Source organism: Antrostomus carolinensis, unplaced genomic scaffold (assembly GCF_000700745.2).
Source record: "Antrostomus carolinensis isolate BGI_N321 unplaced genomic scaffold, ASM70074v2 scaffold9940, whole genome shotgun sequence".
Lineage (NCBI taxonomy): Eukaryota > Metazoa > Chordata > Aves > Caprimulgiformes > Caprimulgidae > Antrostomus > Antrostomus carolinensis.
Genome location: NW_010290533.1, coordinates 62165 through 74734, shown reverse-complemented (window position 1 = coordinate 74734; position 12570 = coordinate 62165). Strand labels below are relative to the sequence as shown.

General features: G+C 47.5%; 1 protein-coding gene across 1 annotated transcript in view; it reads left to right on the top strand.

Moving 5' to 3' along the window:
- Positions 1 to 67: 67 nt before the first annotated feature.
- Positions 68 to 12570, top strand: part of LOC104529262 (metalloprotease TIKI1) — a gene marked incomplete at its 3' end in the record, with an annotated part of 64528 nt that continues 52025 nt past the window's right edge. Inside the window, exons 1-2 of the mRNA XM_010173528.1 lie at positions 68 to 121; positions 6667 to 7227. Of these exons, the coding sequence (XP_010171830.1) occupies positions 68 to 121; positions 6667 to 7227 (615 nt within the window). The remainder of the gene's footprint in view (positions 122 to 6666; positions 7228 to 12570) is intronic.

Sequence of the window (12570 nt, the reverse complement as noted above, 5' to 3'; positions counted from 1 at the left end):
CTTCTCGGGGCTGAGCGCCAGCTGGGACGACCGCCGCTGGGGACTGGTGACGGAGGAGGACCCCGCGATGAGCCCCAGCGGGATCTTCTGCCGGCGCTGTGTGGGACGAGCTACGCCGCTCGTAAGCGGAGAGGCTGGCCTGGAGTGACCCGCTGCCAGCATCCTTCGCTGGGGCACCCTCTTGTCTTGCGACTGAACGCCGAGCGCCGGTGCAGCAGGTTCAGAGCAGCAAATGGCCGTGCCCCTAAAGTGGAAATACGGTTGTAAGTTGTGCTACCTTTTGCTCCTCCTCTACTGACTGTAGTAACTAGGTTCAGCACGGGCTGACCTGGCTCCAGTGGGTGGTAAGTGCTGCTGAGGGTCCCTGTTGCACGTAAAGGGTGATGTTCTGGCCAGCGTGAAGCTTGTGAGCAGGCCATCATTGCCATTAAAAATCAAAAGCTGAGGAAAAGCAGTACCTGCTGAAGCTCCTGAGATAAAATTACCAAAAACCATGTAGGAAAAGCCTTCCTGAACTTACTTCTATTACGCACCTCTTGGTATTAACAGACTGTCTGCTTGGTACCTGGAAGCAGATCTGCTTGGTATCTGCTTGGACCTGCAAGCAGCCAGACTGGACGTGCTGTGGGACATGTGTCTCACCACTTGGGTTCACCTCCTGCCCCAGGCAGGGTTACTTCCTCCAGCACAGCTGTTAAGGGAACTGCAAGCCCTGAGAAGTAAAGATAGTACTGTGCTCTCCCGGCCAAAGCCACAGTGGGCCCACTACTGGGTGGGTGTGCAAAAGTACGTGTGAGAAAGCTTTGCAACTATGAAGAAGGTCTGCTCTGTGACCGACCTTCTCTCTTTTTATCTGCACATGCACCGACAAGCTGAGCATGCTGGCCCCCCTGCAGTCGTAGAGGCCAAGTTGTCTCCTCCTAGGATTTAGGGCACTTCTGATTCAACCATATACCTCACCACATGTGTCTCACTGGAACTGTCTGCCTGAGCTTGAGTTAGACAGAGCTTAACCCGACTTTGCGGGAGGGTGCCTTACCAATTTGCTTGTGCTTGGAACCAGTTTGTCAACTGGATTTAGAGGTGGCCAGCTGTGACACTGCCACGAAGCCAGATCAAGCTTCTGGAGTGGGTATCCCTTTCCCCTTGAGAGCATGAAGTTCAAAAGCTGTGGACTGGCGTGAATCTACTGCAAGGAGAGAGTGAGAGCATTAAGAAGCCCCTGAGAGACTGAGCAGCAGAAGTTATACTTGTGAAAAAGGGTAGTTCACTGCTTTGGTGGGACACGAAGGGAGTTTTCCTTAGCAGCCATTGACTCCAGCAAAACCGGAGGTGAAATGTGTTAATGATATCTCATTATCTGCTGATTACTCTGTCATTAAAACATGAGACCGCCTGTAGTTCTAGTATTGGCACGCTGTTTCCTGGGGTCATGAGGATACTGGTGGTAGCCACACTGTCTGGGAATGGCAGTGTCTGCCTTATTTGCAATGCTGTTGAGTTTATCCTTATGAATATTTACACCAACTACTTGGGAAAAAATATTCTTTTCCCTGCATCATCACGGAAGGGTTTTTTTTGTTTGTCTTTACCTTGATTCTTTACGGGAATTCTTTTCTTGCCTCTCTAGATTACAGGTATACCTTTCTTCTTTTTGTTACGTTGCCTAAAGCTTCTGTCATGAAACAAATATGTGCATCAGTACCTGAAAGAGAGAAACTGCTATTTTAAGGAGTGAACTTACAATACTTCAGAGGGCTTTCTCGTCATTGCTCCAAATTACAGTTAAAGCTGCAGCCAATACTGTGCCCCATCACTCTTTTTTTAATAGGAAAAAAGAAAGATTTTGAAAACAGTTATTCTGAAATAAAGTGTGCTGGAATCCTTTGGGTATATTCCAGTTACTAAGTAATGTGGTCTGGTAGTGCTTTCCTTTTTATGAACATTGGTGTGTATTGGTAAATTTAAAGCCAGAATCCAGGGATTAACAGCAGAATACTTGTGGTTGTAGCTGGTTAGTATTTTATGATGCGTTGTTCCTGATAGGGGGCCAATTTATTTAAATAGCTACCTTTCCCCTTATATGCACTTCATCAGAGCAAGGAGTCTGTCTTCTCTCAGCTCTTCTTAGGTAAAAATTTGATTTTTATTTTTCATTTCTGGCAAACAGAGACTGAATGTGTGTTCTTTCAATAGTTGTAGCTAGTGCAGTTTATCTGAGGCAAGTTCTGCTTACAGTCTTAAGCTGAATTTGAGAGGGTCAGTAATGCAGGTGGGTAAAAGCTCAAGAGAATGACTGTTAAAAATGTGCCTAGCATTTCTGCGTGCGTTGCCATAGATGCACAGGTCACTTTACGTGGTGAGTAAAGGCACAGTCTTTGCCTCAATTAGGTATAAATGAACATGACAAGATATGACACCAGGACAGATAAGAGAGAGGGAGAAAGCCATATAGGGAGGGTTAGAGGGCTGTCTGCTTGGGTGAAATACTGCATGCAGCATACTCTGGCTTCTGTAGCAAGCAAAAAAAAAAAAAATAAGATAATATTGTGGATTGAGAAATGGAGCAATCCTGGGCTGATGGAAGTTTTCACTGCCACCTGTGGACAAGCAGCTGTCTGATTACAGGACAGATGTTGGGATATGGGATTAGCATGCTCTTATTTCAGCTACTGGTCTGTGATACATCACTTTACTGTCTCTTTCTTCAAGGTTTTTTGTTCATTGCCTAGACCCTTCCTCAGCTCCTGAGGAAAAACCCTCAATGTGCACCATGTTTTTCCAGGATTTCTGCAACGTTTGACACTGTTGACTACTCCTTCTGGGGAAGTGTTTTCTGGCCTAATGTGCCCCCATTCCATCTCACAGCAGGCAGTGGAGTTTGTCCCCTGGGCAGCCTTGGCTGGGAAGGGAGGCTTTCCCAGTCTCACAGCAGGGAGGAATGTGGCTGGATCCCATAGGTCTCACTGTGTTTTCTCTGTGATAGTGTCAGTTTGAGCAGCTCCTTTTCCCTCGTTCCCATGCTGACTGGGGAAAAGCCTTCCTCTTTTTTTGGCTGCGCTAATACCCTGAATCAGTTCACAGCCAGCTGTTTCTCACCTGGGGAGGTGAGGTGGGGGAGAAGGCATTCTGTGCGTTCAGAAATACCTTGATCTGGGACTACGTAGTGGGAGGTTGTACCTGAGGCACAGAGGAGGTGTGGTATAGCTAGTGTGCTGCTGCCTCAGATTTTGGTGTGGCAGCAAACTGGGAGTCCTGTGTTCTCATGCAGGACTGCTGCTTTCTTCCTTAGGCTGAGCCTCCATTTTTTCCCCTTGCTCCTAGTTTTTCCCATCGTGCATTGAATACTACCCATAAATTGGAGAGTGCAGACAGAAATATGCATCTTGATCTGTACGTGAACCTGACTTTTGTTGTTACACTGCTGAAAGTTAAATTTCTGGAGCTGTACAACCCAGCTCTTTTAAGCCTTCAGGACACTACTTTGACTATAAATTATGCTGGTTTTAAAGCACCCCTCTCTGATGTATCAGCTGTGTAGAAAGATCCTACTGCAAAGGAAATTTGGGTTGTAGCACCTTTATCTACTGCATGCTGTCAGGGAAGTGAGGTGAGAGAGAAGCCTTGCCAGTGACAGCAGATACTGCAATACTGAACAAGCCTCTGCGCTGCTCCTGTGCTGTCTTGCTGCCACCTAGAACATTGTTTAGCAGTTCCCTTTTTATGGCCTTAGGGAGAGAATATACCCTTGCTTTTCCCTCTCTGAAGGTGCAGTGAAACGTGTGAGCTCCAGGAGGTGCACAGGGATGTGAGAGTGCCAGAAGGTACAGCAGAGGAAGCACAGACCTGCTTAGGCACATCAAAGACTGTCTCATCCCCTCTCACACAAAGCAGTACCAGGCTGTTTGCAGGGGTCTCCACCTCCTGAAGGAAAAGGAGATGCCAAAGGAGCCTGAGGCACTAACATGTCCTGATCAGCTGTAATGCTCCCTTTTGGAGGGAAAGTGAGCTTTGTGAGCTCCTGTTGTAGCGCCACCTGTCAATAATATGCAACTGCTGGTGCCCAGAAACTGGCTCTGTAGGGTCTGGGGAGGTTTTTCATCAGTGGTGGGTAACTGAGGCCTGTTCTCCGGTCTCTCACCCTGATTCTAAGCCATTCTGAGAAAGGAGGTCTAAATGGCACTTGGGGTCGGTTGCCAAGTTCATAACTGCTCCTGTTGGTGTAGAAGTGCCAGCAAGAGTGTCCAACCACTCTGCTTTGTAAGGTCTCAGTCTTTAGGACTGTGTGAGGAGGCTTTGCTGTGTCTCAGCTTGCTTTCTTCTGCCTGTGCTGCAGGCTCTTTAAAGAAAGACTTTATTTACTCTGTGCCTGATGGCCTGTATGACTTCCTCAGTGGTACCACTATTAGCTAGCCATTTTACTCTGCTTTCAGTATCCGATTGTGGAAGCTGGGGGGATTTGCAGAGCAGAAAAGTGAGAGTGCAATGCCAAACACCTTTGTAGCGGGGCTGTGTGCAGTAGTCCAGAGCAGTGCTGATGATTCACATTAAAGCCTGGTACCATCCGTCTCGGCTTGAGCCTTCTAGCTGGGTTTATTCAGGGGCTGAGTTGAAGTTTTTAAGCTGCCTGGTGACTACTTGTTCCTTATGATTCCTTGCTGTCATGGCTGTTCTTGTGCACTGCCACATACATGATCAGAGTTCTGTGAAGTGAAGAAGTGTTGAACTCCCAACCTTGTGCATGTCTCAGATGCCTCTTCTGTCTTTTTCCTTGCTTGTAGATAAAAGCAGCACTTCTGGCCCTTCCTCCTTGCAGGCTGACAGCTACTTTCAGTTCATTTCTCACCACAGTGGTGTGTCCTTCCTTTTTTCAGTCCTGAGTAATGACAGGAGGGAACCCTGTCTCATTTTCCTTCCTGTTTTACCTTCTGTATTCTTTTTCCTGTGTTCTTCCTGGGTCTGTGACAGATTCATGCTCACATGCTTTTGCCTTCTATCTTCTTTACCTCTCAGTGCTGCATCATGTTTGTTCTCCCTTCTTCCCATGGCCTTTAGGAGAGTTTTTATGGTCTGTAGTTCAGGAGTGCATTCCAGGACTGTCCTATAAGACCCAGAGTTGGCGTATGGTGTTACCAAGGTCTGAAGTACCCTTCAGACTCTGTGTGCTGTGCAAGTGTCTGAAGAGCTCTTTTGATGATGCTTGGTTTGTTGGTGCATGTTGGTAAGCTGGACTTGTGGTAGCACTTTGCTGAAGTGCTGCCTGATATGTGGCCTGGGTTTGACATAGAGAGCTGCTGGAGAAGGTTGTCCAGGATGAACCATTGCAGAGCAGTCTTTAAGACTAACCTTTCTGACCCTGGGTCTTTAGTATCAGAAATGTATAGGCAACGTGCTTCCAATAAATTCCTCCAAGCAGCCTGCATTTGGAAGGCTGCTTAGATCAGCACACATGCACGCTTAGAGTTATCTGCTGGCTGAAGGCTGACCAGATGTCTGAGTGCATCTGGCAGCGTGTCCTCTTACTTAGACATGTAAAAGCTACCTCTTCCTGTCTGCGCAGACAGAAACTGTTTGTGTGCATTGCTTCAGTAAGGACCACTGCACGAGTGTGGTGCAGGCTGTAGTTGATGGATGTCATGCCTGCAGCTGGTGTAAAGTGACTTGACAGGATCCAAGCAGTTTCTACTTTGTCCCTTTTGCTCTCCTGTCCCATGGGATTGCTTAGGGCTTGAGCACAGCCGTGCCCTCTGGTATTCCTGGGGATGCTGTGAGGCACATTTTGCAGTGGAAAAAGCTGAAAAGTCTGATTCTGATTTCCTGATAGCTGTGGTGTTTGAGAGATTTTAAAAGCTAACCTAGAGTAATAAGCATTTTCCTCCTCTGTACTTAGAAGTGTGTGCCCTGGAACCACAGGCCAAATTTGGCCTGCGGAATTTCTTCTCTATTTTCCAAGGCATAGCATGTGCTTCTCTGCTCCTTAAGAAAGAGAACTGGGCTGTGAGGGGTCTTGAATGTGTGTGTCTCTGCAATGTGCTACATCCCTGTACATCTGGATTTCTACCTGCTCCAGAAAGTCTGCCTGCCAGCTGTGTTTTGTGTTATTCGTTTGTTTGGTGTCTTGCTCACGGTGGAAAGATCTCCTGAGATGCTGCAGCACCCTCTGACTAAGTGGCACAGCAGTTTCTTTGATGAAAGGTGCCTTGCTGTGCTGAAGTGAGAGATGAAGGTGATTGAAACTCTGCTGTATTGCTCTGCTTCAGCAAAGTCATGCCAGCTTTTGATTCAATAAAAGGTTGAAGCGTCTTGTCTGGAACGTGGCCTCCGTGGGCTGTGCTCTGCTGCTGGTTTTAGCAGATACCCGGGTGGTGAGCTGGTGTGGTGTTACTGTTGAGAAGACCCAGTGTTGCCTTTCAGAAGGAGAAAGCCAGGGTCAATCTTCTTGTATTTTTTTAGTTAATCAAAATTGAATTTTGACCTCAAGACCTGAGAAAAAGAGTGGTCAAAGAGGACTCTATGTGAGCAAAGCTGCTTTAAGAAGAGTCCGTGCTGGCAAGGTGCTGAACCAGGTGACCTGCTGACTTAGCACCATGTTTTCCCTAAGCCCTGTACTGCAGTGGCCTGGCATGAATGTCTGTACTTACTCAGCTGTGTCTCCCTCTCCCCCAGCAAAGCGAGCTGAACTCCTTCCTGTGGACCATCAAGAGAGATCCCCCTTCTTACTTTTTTGGCACTATCCATGTCCCGTACACTCGTGTCTGGGATTTCATCCCAGAGAACTCCAAGAAGGCCTTCCAGCAGAGCCACATTGTGTACTTCGAGCTGGACCTCACTGACCCCTACACCATCTCAGCTCTCACCAGCTGCCAGCTCCTGCCACAGGGGAAGAACCTCCAGGACGTGCTGCCCCGTGACATCTACCGCCGGCTCAAACGGCACCTGGAGTATGTCAAGCTCATGATGCCATCCTGGATGACCCCAGACCAGCGGGGCAAAGGGCTGTATGCAGACTACCTCTTCAATGCCATTGCTGGCAACTGGGAACGGAAGAGGCCAGTGTGGGTGATGCTGATGGTCAACTCTCTGACAGAGGTAGACATCAAGTCACGAGGCGTGCCTGTCCTGGATCTGTACCTGGCCCAGGAAGCAGAGCGGCTGAGGAAGCAAACAGGTGCTGTGGAGAAAGTGGAGGAGCAGTGCCACCCGCTCAATGGGCTGAATTTCTCCCAGGTGAGACAGAGTGGTGTTGCAGGGTGCCAGGCTGACTGCTCAGGTGAATATCCCAGCAGCAAGAGCATGGGCTGGAGCATGGGGTAAATGCTCTCTACCCAGAAATTTGTATTTGCTCCCTGCAGCCCGTGCCTCTGCCTGCGCCCTCAGGAGAGTTTGCTACATGGATGTCTTCAGGCCACATTTTAAACTCATTTAGACCTAGCCTGGGGAGTCCCCTCTCTTTCTGAGGCAGGCTTGGGCAGACTGCAGTGTAAGAGGCACTAGACCTTTGGTTGTCAGCTCTCTGACCCTGGCTCAGATGCCCTGCAGGAGCCCAGGGCAGGCTGGGGCTTGGTGTCTGAACTTGCTTTTGTAACAGCTAGTTAAGAAGAAAGGTGCAATCTCTTGAGAGAAGCAGGGTTGCTGTGAGTGAAGCTGGGAAGTAACCACTAGTTGAAGAAGTATCCCAGTGGACCTCTCAATCCCCTCAGAAGTAGACGCCTGTCCTCTGCATTGGGAAAAGTGGTTTTTGGTTTTAGGGGGGGTTTTTTTGTTTTTTGTTTTTTTTTTTTTTCCTTCCTTTGGGACTAGTTCAGCACAGCACAGCTTCCTGCAAGGAGCTCCACAGGCTACTGCAGGTCCTTGTGCAAGTGCTTTTGTGTTTGGAAACCAGGTGGAGTTTGTCACTGTTGTTCATGCAGTGTCAGACCAGACACATTGTCTATGTGTTGGATGGGACGGTCATGGGCTCTCCTCTCTAAAGTAAATACAGCAGAGAGCAGCATCTGTCACTGTCCCTGCCTGCCTGCCTGCCTAGTGGGATCACAAGCAAGCATAAGGTTGCTCTCTAGCCTAGGACACGTTTGCTGCAGGGAGGTGCTCGTTTGTGGAGATGAAGTGGTGTTTGCTTTGGAACAGGTGAGACCTGCTGTTGTGGCATGCCCTGATAGTCCAAGGCGGGGGGACCTTTGCTCATGGAGCTGGGGAGTTTCAACCGATGCCTGACCCTTTCCCCTACATTGTGAGGCCTGTCCCATTACTGATGCAGTTTCCCATGCTGGAAGGGACGGAGCAGAAGGGGAGGTGCAACTCAGCAAGAGCAGGGACAGCAGTTCCAGGCAGATGTCAGAAGTGCTGCTCCCCGGCCAGTCTTTCCAGGGAGACCATGGTGCAGGGAATAGCATAGCAGCCCAGGATGCATTGTTTGGGCAGTTCTTAACTGCAGGCAGGGCATCTGCACTCCTCTCTTCATGTTCTTAACTGCAGGCAGGGCATCTGCACTCCTCTCTTCACTTGTTTGGAGCTGAGCAGCCTCATTCACACCTCCAGTCTTTTGCTTAACTGTATTTTAAATCCTCATGCTGTTGCTCTTTGCTCACAGCCACCATAGGAATGGGCTGGGAAGTTCCATCTCCTCCGCCTCTTATCTGGTTGAGGCTTTATTAATGTTATTGCCTGTGTTTTTCTTTTGCTGACATTGCCTCTCTGGTTTAGCGTGACAGAATGTTGGGGGGGAGGAAAGCTGGGGGCAGATGTCTACTTTCTGCACTACCTTGTAAGACAGTGGTGTGGAGGCTGAAAAATACAGGTTGCAACTCATGTCTCTGTTAAGTTTATGCAACTGTTAACACTTCCTTTAGGCCTTCATGCAGCTTTCTTCAAAGAGCAGCTGTTGCTGTGCTGTTTTGCAGGTGGAATAAATACCATATGAGCTGGGAAGCTGCACGGAGTGGGAACTGCAATATTCAGAGTTGCCCAGCCTGCTGACATTTATTGTCAGATGGCAGCTGAAGGGGTCAGGGTAACCAGAACTGCGGAAGAACATTGGCTCTAGTTAGGAAAATGACAGCCCATGATTACCCCACGGTGGGTGGAGGTATGTATGTGCACGATGTGAGCTCCCTGCTCACTCCCGGGGGAAGGATCACACGCTGTCCCTTGTGGGAGCAGGTCTGGAGCAGCTACTGCTCTGCAAATTCACACCTTCACGTCTGCCTACTACTAGATTTCCAGTAAGGGCACCTCAAGGAATATGAGAACCAGAGGCAGATGGTTTTTATGTTTCTAAGCCAATTTCATGGCTGTTTCAGAACCTGGCTTGTGAACTCTCATGGTTGGCAATTCTGTAAATCTTTGATTTTGAAGCTTTCTTCTCAGTTTGTTCAGGCAGTTGAGTTAATTATGTGTTTAATATAAACCAGACAAAGACTTTGAAATAGGCTCGTTGAGAATTATTTCATTTGGTATTCTGCTCTTGACTGGGAACCCCCAGCATCAGAGCACTTCTGTGTATGCCTTTCAAGTGAGCTAACAAACAGGGAGGACTTCTGCCGGGGAAAATGGGGACACAGAACCATAAGCAATGGTCTAATCCTGTGCAAGAAATGCTTTGCTTTTTTGTTGCAACAAAGTTGCGGAGAGATTATTTCTGTGACAGAGTTCAGTGCACTTAGTTTATGTTTCTGTGTGGGAATTTGCTCTTTCTTTTCCTTAGGACATGGTTGTACTGCCTAGTGAGGAGGACTCCCAGGCCACTTACAAGCAATACATTATTATTAGCTAGGTCCCTCTTTTGATCCATGGCACAAGGCCTGATTGGTGTGAGTATGTTATTGCAGGTGAAGGTCTGTAATGGTTTATTGTTGATTGCCTCCATAGGGTTGCACAATGCTCTGTAGCTGCAAAGTGCAGACAAACTCAAGCTGGAGAATTCCTTCTTCTCCTTGTGAGGAGAGAGAGGAAAAAAAATTAAAATAAACAAAAAACCCCACACAAACAACAACTAACACTTCTGTCATGGGGCTCTTTTTCTTTGGCTATATTTGTTCCAGTTTCCTCTTTATCTTTTGGTTTATGACTCTTATTTTACCTGCCAAATCCCTCTGTTCTTGCTCAACTCGGGCTGATTGCCCACACAGCCAGGCCATAAAAGTATATGGTACACAATGACGTGAACAGAATCTGTGAAATACTTTACTGGCTCCTCAATCCCTCTCTCTTGTTCCAAGTTCTATGCAACTTTAGGGGGTATGGAAAGATTAGTCTGTTTCTACACCAGGGCCATGATGTTCATTTTCCTGTTTCATGTTGTTTCTATCCTAGTTTGTCTTAAAGAATTTTTTCTCCCACTCCAGCTTCTTTCATGGGTTGTGCCTCTCTTGTTGCTATAATGCCCTATAAGGATGCCAGCCTCGTTCCCAGAAGTGTCTGGGCTTCTAGAAGATAAAAGGCTTTGTAGGTTTACACAATCTGCCGCTGCTGACTTACAGCACTGAAGTCAGTCCCTCAGAACTCTCAGCTGTTCCTGTCAAGTTATGCATGTGCTTACGTGTTTGTTGGATTGGAAGCATTAGCACTCCTGCCTAAAGCCTGTTCAGCTTTGCTGTTGGTTCCAGCTGTAGTGTGGTGACCACCAGTTTGATATTGGCTCAGAAAATGAGCTGGCCTTGGTCTGTACTATGCATGCACTTGTAAACAGGTTTGCTTTGGGTCCAGGCTGTGTTTCTCACAGACCAGTTAGAGCTTGAACACAAGAAGTTTGGACTTGTGTCTGCCCTCTGCATGGGACTGAGGCTTAAGCATGTAAACACTGTCCACACATTGCCACTTCCTAGCCAAGACCCTGACCAGGTTGGCCTCTCCCAGCTTGGGACACTTGGAAGACTCCACTTGTTAGCTGTTCTTAACTTGAGAATTGTTTCCCCCACGTGGCTTTTCTGTGTCCAGACCTTGACACAGTTCTCTGTTGCTACCTAAGCATCTGAATACATGGCTACATCTTCAGAAGTGGTCTTCAAAGCTGCTTGAGTGACAGTTGAAAGCAAGGAGCCACTAAGGACTGGCTGCTCCTGAAATCCTGGCTGCAGCTCTGGGACTGAACACTTCAAAGTCTTGTCTTTTGCACCTTTCAGCCACTTCTTCATACAGTTAGCTGCAGATACAAAATGAAGCAAAAGCTTCTAGGATTTATCGTTTTATGTTAATTAAGACATGAATTGTTCATGTCTCTACTCAAAGAGCAGCTTCTGCAAGCAACAAAACACTGAGAGATTCCTCCTTTTCCCTAAGGGGTTCCCAGGTCTTCCAAGTTCTGGACCACTAACATGACTTTGTGAGAGCTGTAGACTCCTGCTTAGCAAATACAAGCCTCCTGAGGTAGCAGCCACATCATTTTTCCTTCTTAATCTATGTACCCACTTGGGTGAAAGGTCTACGTCTTTGGGAAAGTAGGAAGCCAAGACACCACTGCTTTGTTACGTGTGGAGGGGAGAGTTGGTTGGTTTGTTTTTTTTCTTCTTCCAAGGAAGTTACAGGAACAGCAGTGATGGCTTGAAATTGGGCCCAAAATAGTCGACAGAAAATTGGAGAGAGTTCTCCTCGTCTCCTTATTTCAAAGAAAGGGCTTTTTTGCTACATTGAGTTGATCAATTATAATGTTTATCTTTAATTTATGGGGTGATGAGGTCAGATCTGGCAGTATTTTATTTTACGAGACCCCGTTTCAGGTTCGTCTTTGACAACAGCAGTAACAGAAGACCTCAGAGAAAGGAAGAGCAAGGAGAAGCATGCAGTGGGAGCTCTGCAAGGGTTAGTTCAGTTACAAACTTGTAGCAAAGCGAAGAGCCGTTGCTTGATGAAAGAGCTGACAGAGGAGCAGAGCACTCACTGCTGAGCAAGTTGGACAGGGCATTACTTGCGGTAACCTGATTGCATCTTCTGCCCCAAGGGTATAACTTCAAGATGTATGTGTGAGGAACAGCCCTCCTTGCTCAGGTGCTGGGAACATCGGGAATTTCTGCACAGGAACTGTAGCTGAAACAACTGAATTGATCCTATTTGCATCTTTGGCTGCTGGAGTCCGTGACCTAGATTTGGTTTTGTTTTCAGTTTGTGTGTAGGCACACCTCCAGCCTCCGTGTCTAGACATCAGGGATGGGGAATGGGCTGGCTGTGGGAACCAAAATAACTAAGGCTTCGCATTTCTATTGTCATAATTAGAGTTTAATTAAGATCTTATTAACTACCTGGGGAATTCGGGGTTCTTCTCTTGGTGAGAATAAAAGGGGAATTCAGTTGATCTGCTCTCTCTACATTCAGAAGGGTGGAGACTTTGTTTCAAACAGCATGGACTCTGCGGTAGGGCTTTGAAATCCCAAACTGCAGATTTGTCTGTGGCACTGGCTTGCACTGGTCACGTGTGCCATTATAAGCAACTTGCACTCTGCATGCTTATCAACTAGCGGGATTTTCCCATTAAAAATGCCCTCTGCTCAGCATATTACACATCAGAAACAGAAGACATCAGGCAGTAAATGTGGCTTTGTCTCTCCTCACAGCTCCCATGGATGGCCCCTTGCCTGA